The sequence below is a fragment of the Poecilia reticulata genome, chromosome 19, assembly GCF_904066995.2.
Source record: "Poecilia reticulata chromosome 19, P_reticulata-male-v2, whole genome shotgun sequence".
Lineage (NCBI taxonomy): Eukaryota > Metazoa > Chordata > Actinopteri > Cyprinodontiformes > Poeciliidae > Poecilia > Poecilia reticulata.
In genome coordinates this window covers 2,574,961-2,589,726 of record NC_088848.1, presented here as the reverse complement: position 1 = coordinate 2,589,726, position 14,766 = coordinate 2,574,961, and the positions used below count along the sequence as shown (strand labels likewise).

The 14,766-nt window shown below is 39.3% G+C and overlaps 1 protein-coding gene across 3 annotated transcripts in view; it reads left to right on the top strand.

Annotated features, from left to right (window-relative positions):
• Positions 1-14,766, top strand: part of ankfn1b (ankyrin repeat and fibronectin type III domain containing 1b) — a 202,444-nt gene that overhangs the window by 18,691 nt on the left and 168,987 nt on the right. The window contains exon 1 of one of the 3 annotated variants that reach the window (XM_081600714.1): positions 11,127-12,355. The exons of the other annotated variants lie outside the window; for them this stretch is intronic. Within the exon in view, the coding sequence (XP_081456840.1) occupies positions 12,237-12,355 (119 nt within the window). The 5' untranslated portion in view covers positions 11,127-12,236. Of the gene's footprint in view, positions 1-11,126; positions 12,356-14,766 lie in introns of those variants that run through there. 3 annotated transcript variants of the gene reach the window in all.

Below are 14,766 nucleotides of genomic sequence, written 5' to 3'. Positions count from 1 at the left end.
TGTCAAATGACGTCCTCTTGATCTTGACCTCTTCATCAAATTGTATTGGTTTTATAATTTGTTTTCACTGCATTTTTCTCTTTGTGCTGATATTATTGGTCTTTTATTCTATGTATCAGCCGCTTTGTCCGTATTTTGTTCCGTATTTCCAGTCCAAGTGATGCCAATTGTGTTTTTCTTGTTGTGACGACGTTTGGAGAAGCTCTCGTGTCACATTATGAATTCCACTTCAACAAAAATAAAAAAAGACGCAACGCTGAGCAGCGGCGGCCTAATCGCCTTTCAGATAACGGAGACAATGAGGAGCGACACTCAGCGCCGAACTGCCGCATAATGAATCACGGAGGGTCAGCTGGACGTGGACACAAACAGACGCAGCGGTCAGTGTCCATCAAAACAGGCCGAGGATGTTCAAAACAAAGACAGCAGCGGACGGCTCCGCTCGCTGCGTGAGCGTGACTCATTTAGACCAGACAAACTGAGAGACGTGGAAAAATAAGACGGATTCAGCAGCTTTTAAGGGAAAAACAATACAGGACAAACTGTTTTTGTCACAATTTGGAGATAAATTTTGAATAAAACGCCTCATGAAGCCAGGCTTTAATACAAAACTTACAGAAACGGCGGTATTGACTAAATAAAACTAGCTAAGCAGCCACTTATGTTTGTAATTCAAAGAGAACTTTGACTTTTTACCATGCAAAAATGTTCATAACCTTTGAATTTTTCTGCATTTTGTCACAGTACAACCAAAAAATAATGCATTTTATTAAGGCTCTATGTGAAATTCTGTAAAAATAACAAAAGCTCCCATTATTCAACTTTTGCTATCAAATTATTTGGTTTGTTTTGGCTTTATTGAGCATAGTGCAGGGTTCCCCCCGGCTCAGCCTGGCCGTTCATCCGGCGGTCCGCTGTGTTTAGAGTAAAAAAAATGTTTAAAGTTGACAGGAAATTTTAAAATATCACCTGATCATTATGTGTTATTGGAACACTGGAAGATTAATACCTAAACCTATAAAGTTATAAAGTCTTAAAAAAACTAAAACAAATAAACAATGCTTAGCCTGGTGGGGCACAAGTAAAGCCTGGCAGCCCGCCAGGCTTATGACACACTGAGGGAAGCCCTGATAGTGAAATAAAATAATGAACAAAGTTATAATAATAAACAAAATAAATATAAAACAAACGCACACAAAGCAGAAGAACAGCAGTAAAGTAAAACATATTCACACGATCTTTACTATTGTTCTTTTTTCCAATTATTAATTGGTTAATGCTAAATTAATCAATCTACAAATGTTCAGGCGTACACTAATGGATTTCTCTGTTATTGCATGTTAAGCAATAAAATAAGTCTTTTTTATACAATGTTAAATTTTAAGTGATTAAATGAGAAGTCTTCAAAATATGCCAAATTTGTTTTAATCAGATTAATTGATTAATCGGTTGAATAAACGATTGATAGTTGTGGCTCTAGTTAAAAATGACTACCTGAAAACTTGCTCATATCTGCAGTCAGATTAATAACGATACAAAACATCAAATAAAAAAGAGAAAAAAGCATTCCTAAATGCAGGAATTTCTGCCCTACGATTATTAAATCCGTTTCAAAATTAACCAAAAGCAAATTTCCTTTTGCTGTGCAAGAATTAAATGTCCTGTTGATGAAATGAACTGGGTGAAGCCTCCCACAGAAACAAGCTGTTCTCACCGCCGTGCCTGATGGTAATTTAAAAAATAATTTTCTTTCAGTGTTTCTGAGTTATGTTTTACCAGAACTGAGCAACTTTTATTAGCATTTGCTTAATGAACTACACGACTTAATGAACTCCGCTTCCTGAAACAATTTACCAGGATTATAATCTGTGCAGGAATGAATCTGCAGGTAAAGATTGATGTCTGGCCTTTTTCAGGCAGCGTGTGTGTGTGTGTGTGTGTGTGCGTGTGTGTGTGTCTGTGTGTGTGTGTGTGCGTGTGTGTGTGTGTTGCTATTTGCTGCTCTGGGATCCCTCAATGCAGTTAATGTTGTGTGAAAGGTGTGGGTGGTGTGTGTGTGTGTGTGTGTGTGCTGAAGTGTTCAGCCTATCGATTGGCCTCTCCTGTCTCCATCCGTCTCAGTCTGAATTCTCGTCATTCCCCTCTTCTCTGAATTCTCTTCATTCCCCGCTTCTCTGTCATGATTTGTGTTGCCGCCCCCCTTGCCTGAGCCGCCCCCCGCCGCCACCGCAGCCCATTGATCTGAGAGTGGTCCGACTGTACTGCCCAGCAGAGTCTCTGAGTGCACACTGAAAGGACAGGAATAGATGAAGGCGGAGCGTGCTGTAACGTCAGAGGCTCTTAAAGCTGCTACATTCCTCACTTCTTCAATTTTTCAGCAGAAATACAGTTTTATGTTGGAGGGTTCCAGCCTTTTTTTTTAACCGTGGTGGTTTGCTGTCCGGGGAAAGAGCGTGAAACGACAAACAGTATTTATATTACACATCTGAAGTACATAAAGTAATGTACATAAAGTTCCCCGCAAAAACACAAAATCTTGCCAAGTAATTACGGTCTAGTTTCTAGTACAAATATCTTAGTACACATGAAATAAGACAAACTAACTTACTATTTTTCAGCAAGATATAGAGGTTTGCTTTAAGTAAATAATTCCTTAACATTGATGAAAAAGCATTTGTTCTGTTGGCAGATAACTTATAACATGTGAAAAATGTTTTGTTATAAGTGAAATAATCTGCCAGTGGAACTAGAACTGGGTTGCTAGGTAACAGGCTGGGCTTGGCTGGGGTTGCTAGGTGATGGCTGGGCCGGGCTGGGGTTGCTAGGTAACGGCGTCAGTGGAACTAGAACTTTCTCACCAATATTAAGGGATTATTTACTTAAAACAAGCCTCTATTAGGGCTGAGTAATTTTATTGATTCTACGATACACATCACTATTTTTTTTCCCCTCAAAGTATCGATTTTTCATCCGCGAGGATCAATACGTTAAATCCTACTTTGAGTTTTATGTCATGAATTAAATGACAGCTATAACACATGACTTTTTTTTTTACCCAGTTGCACACGTACATTAAAAATGACATGTAATGAAACAACCAGTTACAATTAATTAAATAATGACATTTAATAGATAAACTACATTATCTAATATCAGTGAATAAGACAAAAATGGTTCATTTTCTGCATAACCAAATACACAAAGCCACACAATCAACATTTAAACAAAGCAAATATATAACAAAAACATTTATTACACAGTGTTACATCAGTTCAATTAATTCAAGCCAAGTCTATAGAACAGTTACAAAATATCACCGAAATCACTGTCATTCAGGAAATCATAAAATGTATTGAATCGTGTTGAACCGTATCATTTGCTGAATATTGTGATATATACATATCGTATCGTGAACAGAATATTGCATATTGCATTGTATCACAATATTAGTGTATCGTTACAGCCCTAGCCTCTATAGCTACAAATCTACTTGTAAGTTAATTTTGTCTTATTTCAAGTGAACTAGAAACAAGACCAAAAATACTTGGTAAGATTTTGTGTTTTTGCAGTGCGTGATAGTGAGTGAAGCAAAGTTGCAACAGAAATGTTTAAATTAAAGCATTATGACCAAATATAGAAAGAGTAAATGAAGACATGTGAACACATCCGTCCTGTGAAGATTGTTTTTATTTCAGATATTTTGTCTATAACTTTAATTCTGACAAATAAGGGTTTCTGTTTGAAACAACGGCAGAGAGAAAACCAAGAAAAGTCGGGCAGGCTGATGGTTCGGAGGGAATTGAAAGAAACGGTTGTAAAAATGAACACATGCGCCGGGGATTGAACGTCAAACCTCTGAAGGGAATTCAGAAACACACGGAGGGAGAGCTGAGCTCCAGCTACTGATAGCTTTCCTCTCTGTGTGGCTCCAAAATAGTTTTGGCAGATGAATAATTCATTCACTGCTGTTTTTTTGTGTTTACTTTCGGTCGGAAAGCAAAATGAATTCTCACTTTGGAAACATCCGCCGCATTTCAGCTGAAAGGAAAAATATAAAATATATCAAACATGAACAGAGTTTGTATGAATTGTTCAAAAATAATTATTCTGTTCATCTTTTATACAAGAGTAAGCAGGTTTTTATCATTCTGCAAGTCCAAACATCTGACCCATGTTTGTCTTTTCTTACAATTTTGGTTACTGCTCTGATTTTATACCAAATATTAAATAGTTGTGGCTTTAAAGCTGCAGTTTTTTAAATGATTTTACAGATTAAAGTCCTCTTAATATCATGTTAGATCAGTGGTTCTTAACCTTTTATGAGGCACCGAACCCACCAGTTTCATATGCGCATTCACTGAACCCTTCTGTAGTGATAAATAAAATATGATTTTTTTCCCCCCCAAAATTCAAGACATAGGGGTGACCCAACTTGAGTCTAGTTGGGTCACCCCAAGATCACTAAGTCTTCTTAAAAGGTAGAGTGTCTGAGAACAGTTCTTCAAAATGTAGTCAGTGTTTTCAGCAAAGTTGAACTGACTGTCCAGGAACGACTCAAGGTATTTAAAATGTGCCACAGTTTCAACAGGTTGGCCATCGAGAGAAACTGGAACCACTTTAAGGTCTTTAGATCATTTAATTAGCTCTACGTTCTTTAGAGAACGAAAAATTAATAATAAATAATAAAGACTTTGTGGTATTCTGATTTATTAATGTAATTACCACCCCCACACCACTAGAGGCAGTACCAACCCCGAAAAGATGCGACTAAGGAGAAGATTTAGACTATAGAATTTGGTAAAAACTGAGTTTTGCTGAAGTAATTAAAGACACAAGTTCAAATCCATGCTGAGAGTGGAGCTCCTTCAATCAGGGCTCCTCCACAGCTCTGATTGGCTAAGCAATGTAACGTGAGCCTCTGATTGGCTAAGCAATGTAACGTGATCCTCTGATTGGCTAAGCAATGTAACGTGACCCTCTGATTGGCTAAGCAATGTAACGTGATCCTCTGATTGGCTAAGCAATGTAACGTGATCCTCTGATTGGCTAAGCAATGTAACGTGATCCTCTGATTGGCTAAGCAATGTAACGTGATCCTCTGATTGGCTAAGCAATGTAACGTGATCCTCTGCAGCAAGTGATGACAAAGCGGGGCGTCATCACGACTTTACACAAGTGTGTCTTTACCTCCGCAGTAGAGGCTCCGCCGAACCCCTGGGGTTTGATTGAACCCAGGTTAAGAACCACTGGCTTAGATATATAATTTGTATTGTTTGACTGTGAAGTCCTAAAGAAACGTTTTTCAAGAGCAGTATTTTTTTATGTGCCTATGAATGCTGCTTCATGCAGTCGCTAAAAAGTAGTAATAAATAGTTGTTATTGTCACTTTGTCATTATCACAATACTACCACAAAATATCGCAATGACACTTTAAATGCATATTGCCCACCTGATGCATTATTTTACAAGTTAAACGGTGAAGAAGTGAGTTTAAAAATGGCAAAATTATGTAATTACTCAGCAGCGTTTTCTGCAGAAATCAGTAGATTAATGCACAAAAACAACAGTTGGGCCTGAAATGATAAGTTAAACTGGACGATAAATTGTCCCAAAAGTTATTGCAATAAACGATAATATTGCTCTTTTGAGACATGTTTTTAAGCAATATAATGGTAAAGGCACAATAAAAACTTTAAATTTTAGTGAACATATAAACGCTGGAACTGGAAGACATTTTAATAGTAAAAATAAACAGAAAAAACAAAAATAATCCTGAACAAAATTGTCCTTCAAAAAAAGACTAAAACACCAAACTGGAGACTTTAATAATCCAGTTTTTGGTAGAAAGAGAGAAAAGAGAAAAATAATAAGTCATGCAAATGAAAATGATCAAACTAATTTTAATGAATGATTATTGTTTATTGTGGCAGGTCTCAGTGCAGTGAATGCTGCCGTTTTTTATTATCCTAGCACAGGAATCTTTGATATCCTTGTGTAATCGCTCCGTCTCCCAGCATGCCGGGGATCGACACCGCCACGCTCTTTATGAGCCAGGAGTTAAAGGCCCAGCATAGCGGCCCCGGGATAACGCCCGTCTGCCTGCAGACGTGTTCCAGCTGCGACATTCAGCTCCGTTTCTACTTTAAGAAAACATCGTGTTTTTTCTCGCCGTCCTCCAGCCTGTTTCATCCTCAGACTCTCAGCTCCGTTTCTTCTGTCGACGCCTCTTTGATCATAACAGTCTGTGAGCTGCCCACAGATTGTGAATCCTGTGCTGTAATTCAGACATAAAAAAAAAAAGGAAATTAATGCAACACAGCAGCTTGATTCAAGCACTAATTCCACCAACACCTGCTGTGGCAGTAAAAGTAGCAGTTACACCTATTAGGCAAATGCATTCACACACTTCAGCTCCAGACTCGCATCTAAAAGTACCTCCACTGCCGCTTGGACGTTTTCACATAAGTGGCTATTAGCATGACTGCAAGGTTTGTACTTTCTCAGCATCTGTAACATGTGAATAAAGGTGATTTAACTCAGGTTAAAGCCTTTTTTTCCTAACTTGAGGCGTTTTCTTTCCTTTCTGCTTCTGTTCTTTCTGATCTGAACTGATGCTGCAACTAGTAACCGATTATTCTGACGATTAATCGATTAATCGATAAAACAATTGTCTCATCGTCCAGATTTTTTATTTAACAACTTGAGTCTTTTCTACACAATATTAGAAATGCATTAAAAGATGAAAATAAGCAAATAATTCAATTGTTTTTTGGATATTAAAATGTTATTGCCTAACATGCAATAACATAAGGCTTCCTTTAGTGTCCAAACTTTGTGACATGAGCAAAATTAGTACTTTCTCAGCATTTAGGGCAGAGCTCCATAACACGTGAATAAAAGTAAATTTAACTGAGGTTAATGTCGTTTTTTTAAGCGTCATCTGTTTTCTTTACTTTCTGTTTGGTATTTTTGTTTTAAATGACCTCTGAGTTTCTAATTCTAACCGATTATTCTGACGATTAATCGATTAATCGGATAAAACAATTGTCACTTTGTACATATTTTTCATTTAACAACTTGAGTCTTTTCTACATTATACTTTTTCAAATTATTTTGGACTCATTTGTCAAAATCTTTGCTATATTTATTCAAGTTTTAATAAATAAAACAAAAGCTGATTTGGGTGCAGCAGAGTCAATTTTTCAGGAAAAGTCTAGATTTTATAATAAAACAAGATTTATTATAAAATCTTGTTTTGTACTTAACATTTTCCACTGAAACAAATTTGCATCATTCTTGAACTGCAGCTGGTGGCCACAAAAACACAGTCCATGGGCCACAACTGGCCCCCGGACCACACTTTGAACACCACTGCTTTAGTCTACGCTTGTTCAACTGTAGGATCAGATGCAGCTAAAAATATACCATAGTCTAATCTGCTGATTATTTTTTGGATCAATAACAAAAGGTGCTTAAAGTATTTCTACTTTTTTTGTTGTTTAGTTTTTTCCTTTTTCTTACAGAGTTGAATCCCAGTTGCGAGAAAAACACTGATATTATCATTTGCATTAAAATTAGTGCGTTATTTCAACTTGTCAGAGTAAGAATCAGGACAGGGTGAAGCTGAAACATAAATTATGGCTCAGTGGGCTTTAGTGACCCAGTGATCCGTGACGGTGAATCTGCACTTGCAGCAGCATCACAACTTCCTCCCAGCTCAGCAATATTTTTTTTTAAAACCTCAACCATGAAAATGCATGCTGTGAAAATACCATAGACTCAGCTTTTACAATGTTTAAAAACGGCTGTAGCAAATTTCCAGAATAAACACAACAACCGAGGTAAGCAGGATTGAAATGCATTCATCTTCAGGGAAATGCAGAGCCTGAAGGGACCTGCAGAGAGTTTTTCCTTCCCGACTCTAAAACGACATGGATGATGTCTGTACAAACACTGCAATCCAGAAAATTTAAGACCCCAACTCCTGATCTTAAAAGATAAAAACATTTAATTATTACCTTCTTTAAAGTCAGACTAATTAAAGGATGTTAAGGGTATATAATTAAAAAGTTACCTTCAGAAATGAGAAGGTAAGAGTGACTGAGGATGAAAAGAAAGTGCTGTGGTTTTCCCACTGAAGCTTCCTGTCCTCTGTGGTGTAGCCCACATAATCCGCAGCGATTAAGCTGCTAATTTCCTCCTCTTGGGGGATTCACCAAGGCTTTAGCTGCATCTTATTTGCTCCAGCTACACAGCAGGAAACAGGAAAAAAACGTGTCTGGTAAAGTTTCTGCAGCTTCAGCGTCAAAACACCAGGACTGATTAAAATGATTGAGTTGTTGTAGATCAGGAGATCTACATTTTGGGCCATATCAACAATCTGAATGTTCTTAAAGGGCCGGTGCGTCAGAATGTACTGATAAAACCCATTTAACCGCGTGTGTCAAACTCACGGCACGGGGGCCAAATCTGGCCCGCCAGAGCTTTTTCTGTGGCCCTCAAGACTCCAGATTACATCAATGAGTTCCTCCAGTTTTTCACAAATTCACACAAAATCAACAGATCCCCACATTTTTTCTGATTTTACTGCAAATTTCGCTCAAAATTGGCCAAAAACTTTGGGTTTAATTGGCTGCTGCCTCAGCCTCACTTGTTGTGAAGTTATAGTCCGTGATCAATACGGCGATTAATAAAAAGTCACATTTAGCATCATATATTAGCACAAATAATGCAAATGTGATTTTGATTGCAAACCAATCACAAAATCCTGGAGATTATAATAAGTGTTTTAAGAAACACTTATTGAATACAGTTTAATGGCTGTTAACAGTTTAACAGCCATTAAACTGTTAAGATTTTAACAGTTTAATGGCTTTTATCAGTATATTCTGGCACAACTGGCCCTTTAAGAACATTCAGATTTGCATTAAACTGTTTTTTAATGTATTTATAATTGATTAGAATTTATTGGGACAACGATGAATCAAAATTATAATCGTGATAAACGATAACCGATGTGATAAATGCCCCGATTCACTGAATTATATCTGTTTTTTATCTAATCAGATCTCAGTCTGACTGATTGTTTTGTCCCAGTTAAATTGGATGACAGAAAATCCGATGAGGAAAGAATCTGAAGTTTGTCTGCGAAACCGTCTTGCGAATGTATTTGCATTTGTTATAAATGTGACCCAGGTGAGTCAGGATGGAGTTAAATGTGACACGGTTCGGGTGAGTGATGCTGAGGGGACATGAGAAGAGCTGCTGTCATCCTGTTTGCTGCTCCGCCGCCAGCTGACTGTTTGACGTGGCTCCCTGTTTATCTGCAATCAGAGCTGTAGCCGTTCAGGGCAGATTTCACTGCCGGGTGCGACACACTCCTACGTGAAGCTGTCAACTTGTGACCAAATCAGCCGGGACGCCTGTCAGTAGCGGGTCTGGGCCGGGCCGGGCCTCGGGGCTCGGTAGTCGAAATGAGCGGCTTCAGGAGAGCCGCAGAAAGTCAGAGAGCAGGTCTGAGGACGGAAGCAGGAAGTCTGAAAATGTGGCCGTATTTTTAAAGGTGGCAAAGCAGACGAGACTTTTTATGGCCTGATCCAATGAAAACGCAGAGAAATTCACTAAAGACTTTACAAGGAACATTTTTCAAATCAAAGATATTTTAAAAAATATTGTGTCTTTTGAGATTAGCGGCGCACCGATTGCAGTTTTCTGGCTGATCGCCGATTACCATTGTTTTAAAAAGCCCAACCTGCCGATTCCGATTTTTAAAGGTTGCAGAGCAGAGGAGACTTTTTATGGCCTAAACCAGGGGTCCCCAGAGGGCCACATAACTTTTTCCTTCTCTGCCGGGGGCCGGAGTCAGTTTGTAACAGAAAAAGTGTGACGACTGCAGGAGTGCCTAAATGTAAAAATATATCGTTTTCCAGAAAGCACAATCAAATAACCCTCTCCGGGTTCTTCACAGAAAAAAATCCAGGAAGGATTATAGTCCGTATTATCCGAACTATGAGCCGCACCGGACTTTAAGTCACAACGCCAAAGAAACTTTCCAAAGACATCTGATCCGTTTCTGACTCATTTTGCTGTTTGTGGGCTCAATATTGGCGCAAGTAACCAGACTTCCAATGATTCACTTTCTGCTTTCTGGTGGTTGAAGAAAAATCCACATATAAACAAACGGCTTGTAGTTCGGAAAATACGGTATATGAAAAAAAATCTAAACGCTCTCTGGTATTGTTCAGAGGGCTGGATCCGGCCCGCGGGCCGTAGTTTGGGGACAACTGGCCTAAACCAATCAAAACACAGAGTCTGAGCAAAGAAATGCACTATAACATATTTTAATTTAAGATTTTATTCAAGGAAAATCTTTGTCAAAATGTTGTTATTCTGTTTGGAAGCACATGTTTGAGCTGAAAGCAAAGATATTTAAAAAATATTGTGATTTCTTGAGTTATTTGATCATCTAGGACACAGGTGTCAAACTCGAGGCCCGGGGGCCAAATCTGGCCCGCCGTAGCTTTTTATGTGGCCCTCTGGACTCCAAATTACATCAATAAGTCCGTCCAGTTTTTCACAAATCTGCAAAAATCACACAAAATCAAAAAATGTCCACATTTTTGTCAACATTGAATCCGTAACTGATACAGCGAGTGATAGAATCACATTTAACGTAAATACTGTAAAAAAAAATAACAATTACAAATATTTCTTAATATTCACCACAAAATCTGTCATTTTGATTGCAAAAATAAACACTAAAATAATCAGAAATCCAGGAGTAACAGCTATTTATTGATATTTTAACAGTTAAATTGGTTTTATCAATAGATTCTGGTGCAACCGGCCCTTTAAGAACATTCAGATTTTTGATTCGGCCCAAAATAAAAATGAGTTTGACACCACTGATCTAGGAGCATCAGAGTTCAATCAATCCATCAATCGATCAGTCAAATTTGATCTGATTAGCATCTTTCAGCAACACGGCAGTTCAAAGTGCTTTACATGATAAAAACACAAAGTCACAGAAACGCAGAAGCGTTTAATTTTACCATCATTACACGTCAGATCATTGATTGTTGTTTCTAAAGCAACTGTAACCAGGTGTTTTACCGTCTGTTCTCTCAGTGGACTGTAGGACTGGGTGATGTTCTCCGTCTTCCTGGTTTTAGTCAGAACGCCAGCAGCAGCGTCTGGATCTGACTGATTTTCCGAAGCTGCGCTGCGAGACGCTGCAGCGGTTATCAGTGCAGCTAAAGATAAACACATCGTTGAGTTTCTCTAGATCGCGCTGAGACATTCGTCCTCTAACCCTGGAAATGTTCTTCAGGTGATGGAAGGCCGACTTTGAAACTGTCTTTATGTGTCAGTCAAGCACCTAAAATTAAGAAAATCGGCACCAATCAGTGCAGACTTTTGTAGATTTCTTCCTGTTGCCCAGAACTGCAAAAATAACCAGATTACTTTTTAAATTCACTTCAAACAACAAAAATGATTTTGCTGCCCTGAAACTGTAAATAACGAGGAAGTTGTTGATCACTGGATGTTTTCCATCTTCTTGTCAGTCGGACTAGCAGGTGAAGCTGGATTGTGGCGCAGGTGTCCCCAGATTGAGAGAGCAGAGAGATGGAGGATGTTCTCTGCTCTCCAGCTTTGATTGGGAGACGTGTTTTCAGAAAAAACTCCTGCATGAAAGATGAAACGCAATAAAAAACGAGAGCGAGGGAGACGGGGTAGGGCTTCGGTACAAGCATCGTTTTCTCCCACGAGCCTGAGAGGAGATCGGCGCTCAGCCGCCCTCCCTCCTTCATTTTCTTCCCCTCTCTCTCCTCCTTCTCGTCTGCTCTCCAGCGGAGGGGAGGAGGGGGCAGCGCTCCTGCTGTGTCGATGGGAAGGCAGTTACAAACGTTACTATTTTCAGAGAGTCAGTCAGTCAGTGTGCACGCTCCGCGCGAAGTGGCAAGCCGTCGAGGCAGCAAAAAGAAAAACAAAAGCAAAAAAACCCAGGCGCAGAATTCCTGAGAGAAGATGGAGGTGATGCCCGGGAAGCCTCGGACCCGCCGCTGAACCGCGCCAAGCATCCGACCGGAACGGACACTTCCAAGTCTGGAGGAACTCTCGCCGGGGGCTGAATCCGGACTTTTTCAGGTTTATCCAAGAGTGGAGGGGTCGGGGGGGGGGAGATAAAGGAGCCTGGGAGGCGAAGGAAGAAGGAAGGAAGGAAGGAAAACAGAGAAATGGCAAGTTTCGGGAAACTCACCGACTACTTTAACCGCCGCAAGTCTCGAGAAGAGCTGCGGGTGGGGAGAAGCTCGCGGCGCAGTGGCAGCTACTGCTGCACAGTGGCAGAGGCCAGGTAACCCACATGTGTGTGTGTGAGTGCGTGCGTGTGTGCAAAGGTATGCCAGCCTAAATGGCACCCTATAGAAAGCCGTCACTTCTCTGCGTTTAACACCAAGAGCACCTGCTGAGCTGAACACACACCTGTCAGAATCACAGGTGTTTGCTTCACAGTGGCTCCCTGTTTGTGTGCGTTGTGTTACATAAGTGTGGAGGTTGTGCTGTCAGGCTGGAGCCCACTATAGGTGCTTCCCACTGACTCAACGCGGAGCGTCTTTCTATAGATAGAAAGAGAAAAGCGTGGAGTCAACATGCTGGTTATGTGGAACGACGGAGCGTGGAGGGAGAGGCGGGAGCAGCCAGCAGCTCACATCTGCTTCACACGTTCACGCCGTCGGCTTCCTACTAGCACTCAGGATGTGTTGCTGTTTATCAGTCAGCGGCGGGGAAGTGGATTTACAGCAAACTGACTGCAGAGAAATGGGGGAATTATAAATACGCCTTCGTCTTTTAGGTCAAAAAATCCAAAATTAAGATCGAAATCTTCCTTATTGGATTTATTCTACATTTAGAGGTTGTAAAGAACTAGATACAGATTTCAGTAGATTTGAGTTGATCTATCATAGGGCTGAGAAATGATTAATCGTCAACTAATTTAATAATCAGTTAATCGTGAACTGGAATATACAGAATCGAAAAATTGGACTAATTGCTGAGAGAACAATATACTCAGAGCATAATCTGAAATTTGAGTTAATTTATTACGCGACTGAAATGATTTATCAGATTCATCATAAGATTCGTTTTTAATTTGTTAATCGATTAATTGTTAACTGGGGAATACAGACTCAAAAACGGACTAAATGCTCAAGGAACAATATACTTACAGCAGCAATTAAGCCAAATCTGCTCAAAAATATATACATTTTACATTTGTAAATATGTCTATAATCTGAAATTTGAGTTAATTTATTATAGGGCTGAAATGATTAATCAGATTAATCGTCATAATCATCAACAAATGTATCAATCAATTAATCGTTAACTTGATTATACATAATCAAAAATTTACTCTTTGCTGAAGGGACAATAAACTCAGAGGAGTAATTAAGCAAAATCTGCACACATATAATTTTTGTATTTTGCATTGAAGATGAAAAAAATCCCTTTGTAAATACAGTTTAAGCTTCACATGTTAAAATCATGCAAACAAAATTCTCCTGTAAGCACATTTTGTTTTGTCATTAGTCAGTTGATCCGGTAATAATCCCCAGATCAGCCCGGCTCTGGCGTTAAGTCCAGCAGGAAGATCTGAGTTTTCCACATGTTGATGTTTTACCTGCAGCTGCTGCAGAGGATCGAGTCCTGACTACAGGAACGCCGTTGTTCCCTTTTAGGCAATAAGATGTCTAGTTTTTTATTTAAAGAATCATTTACACGTTTTATTTGCATCTTTGTATGGATTTGTAATAACGTAGACAAAGACTTCAATAAAAAAAAATCTGCAAAATTTGCCAGTTGTTTATACGATTAATCGATTAATCGCCAGAACAGATCAATTAATCGATAAGTAAAGCAGTTGTTAGTTGCAGCCCTTCTTTATCCAGTCCACCTGGCAGGTCCACTGGAGGATTTGGGTCTGAAGGAGGCTGCCGTTGAACCATTTATGGATCGATCTCGTCGTGTTTCTGGACCGATTGACGACCCGTTTTTCAGATCGTCAGTTAAAATTTTCTGTTTGTTTTTTTTTTTTAAAGAGTTTGTGAAACTGAGAAGTTTCCCAGGGCTCTTGGTTTAGAAACAGGCCTACAGCATCACGCATCCTCTACTGTACCTGAAAGTGTACACCAGGTGCGGAGTTAAAGTGGACGTTTACGTTTGGGATGGTTGCTATGGAAACGAGCTCAAGGCGCCGTTTTTTTTTTGTTTTTTGCTTCGTTACTTTAACCTCTCTTCCTGTTCTTCTCTCTCTGTGCATTTTGCAAAGATCGATTGAATTCAGTGCAAAAATACTTTTATTTATCCCAAATTCTGGAGTATTAAAATTTCTCGGTTACATTCATTAAAGGGATTTTTATGGGCGCCAGCATTTTGAGTGGTAATAATTACCACTTGAACAAATGTAATCAGATGAGATGTTGCATTTTCCTGACCTTGTCGGTGTGAAATTCACCTGCAGCTGAATTTATTACAGAGTCTTTTTTTCGCTCGGGGAGCCAGAAACTGTTGTGCTTTACTTGTAAGCATCACCTTTAAACACTGAACCATCCCAGCAGACACAGTTGATTAAAACCGTTCAATTATATTTTGTCAGCGTTCTCGTATGCAGCATAAAAATGATCTCATCACGCCAGTTCGAGTTTCCACTTCATCACAGTTTCACCCCGTTTTCCGACACTTTTTAGTTTTGTATAACAGCCCTTTAAT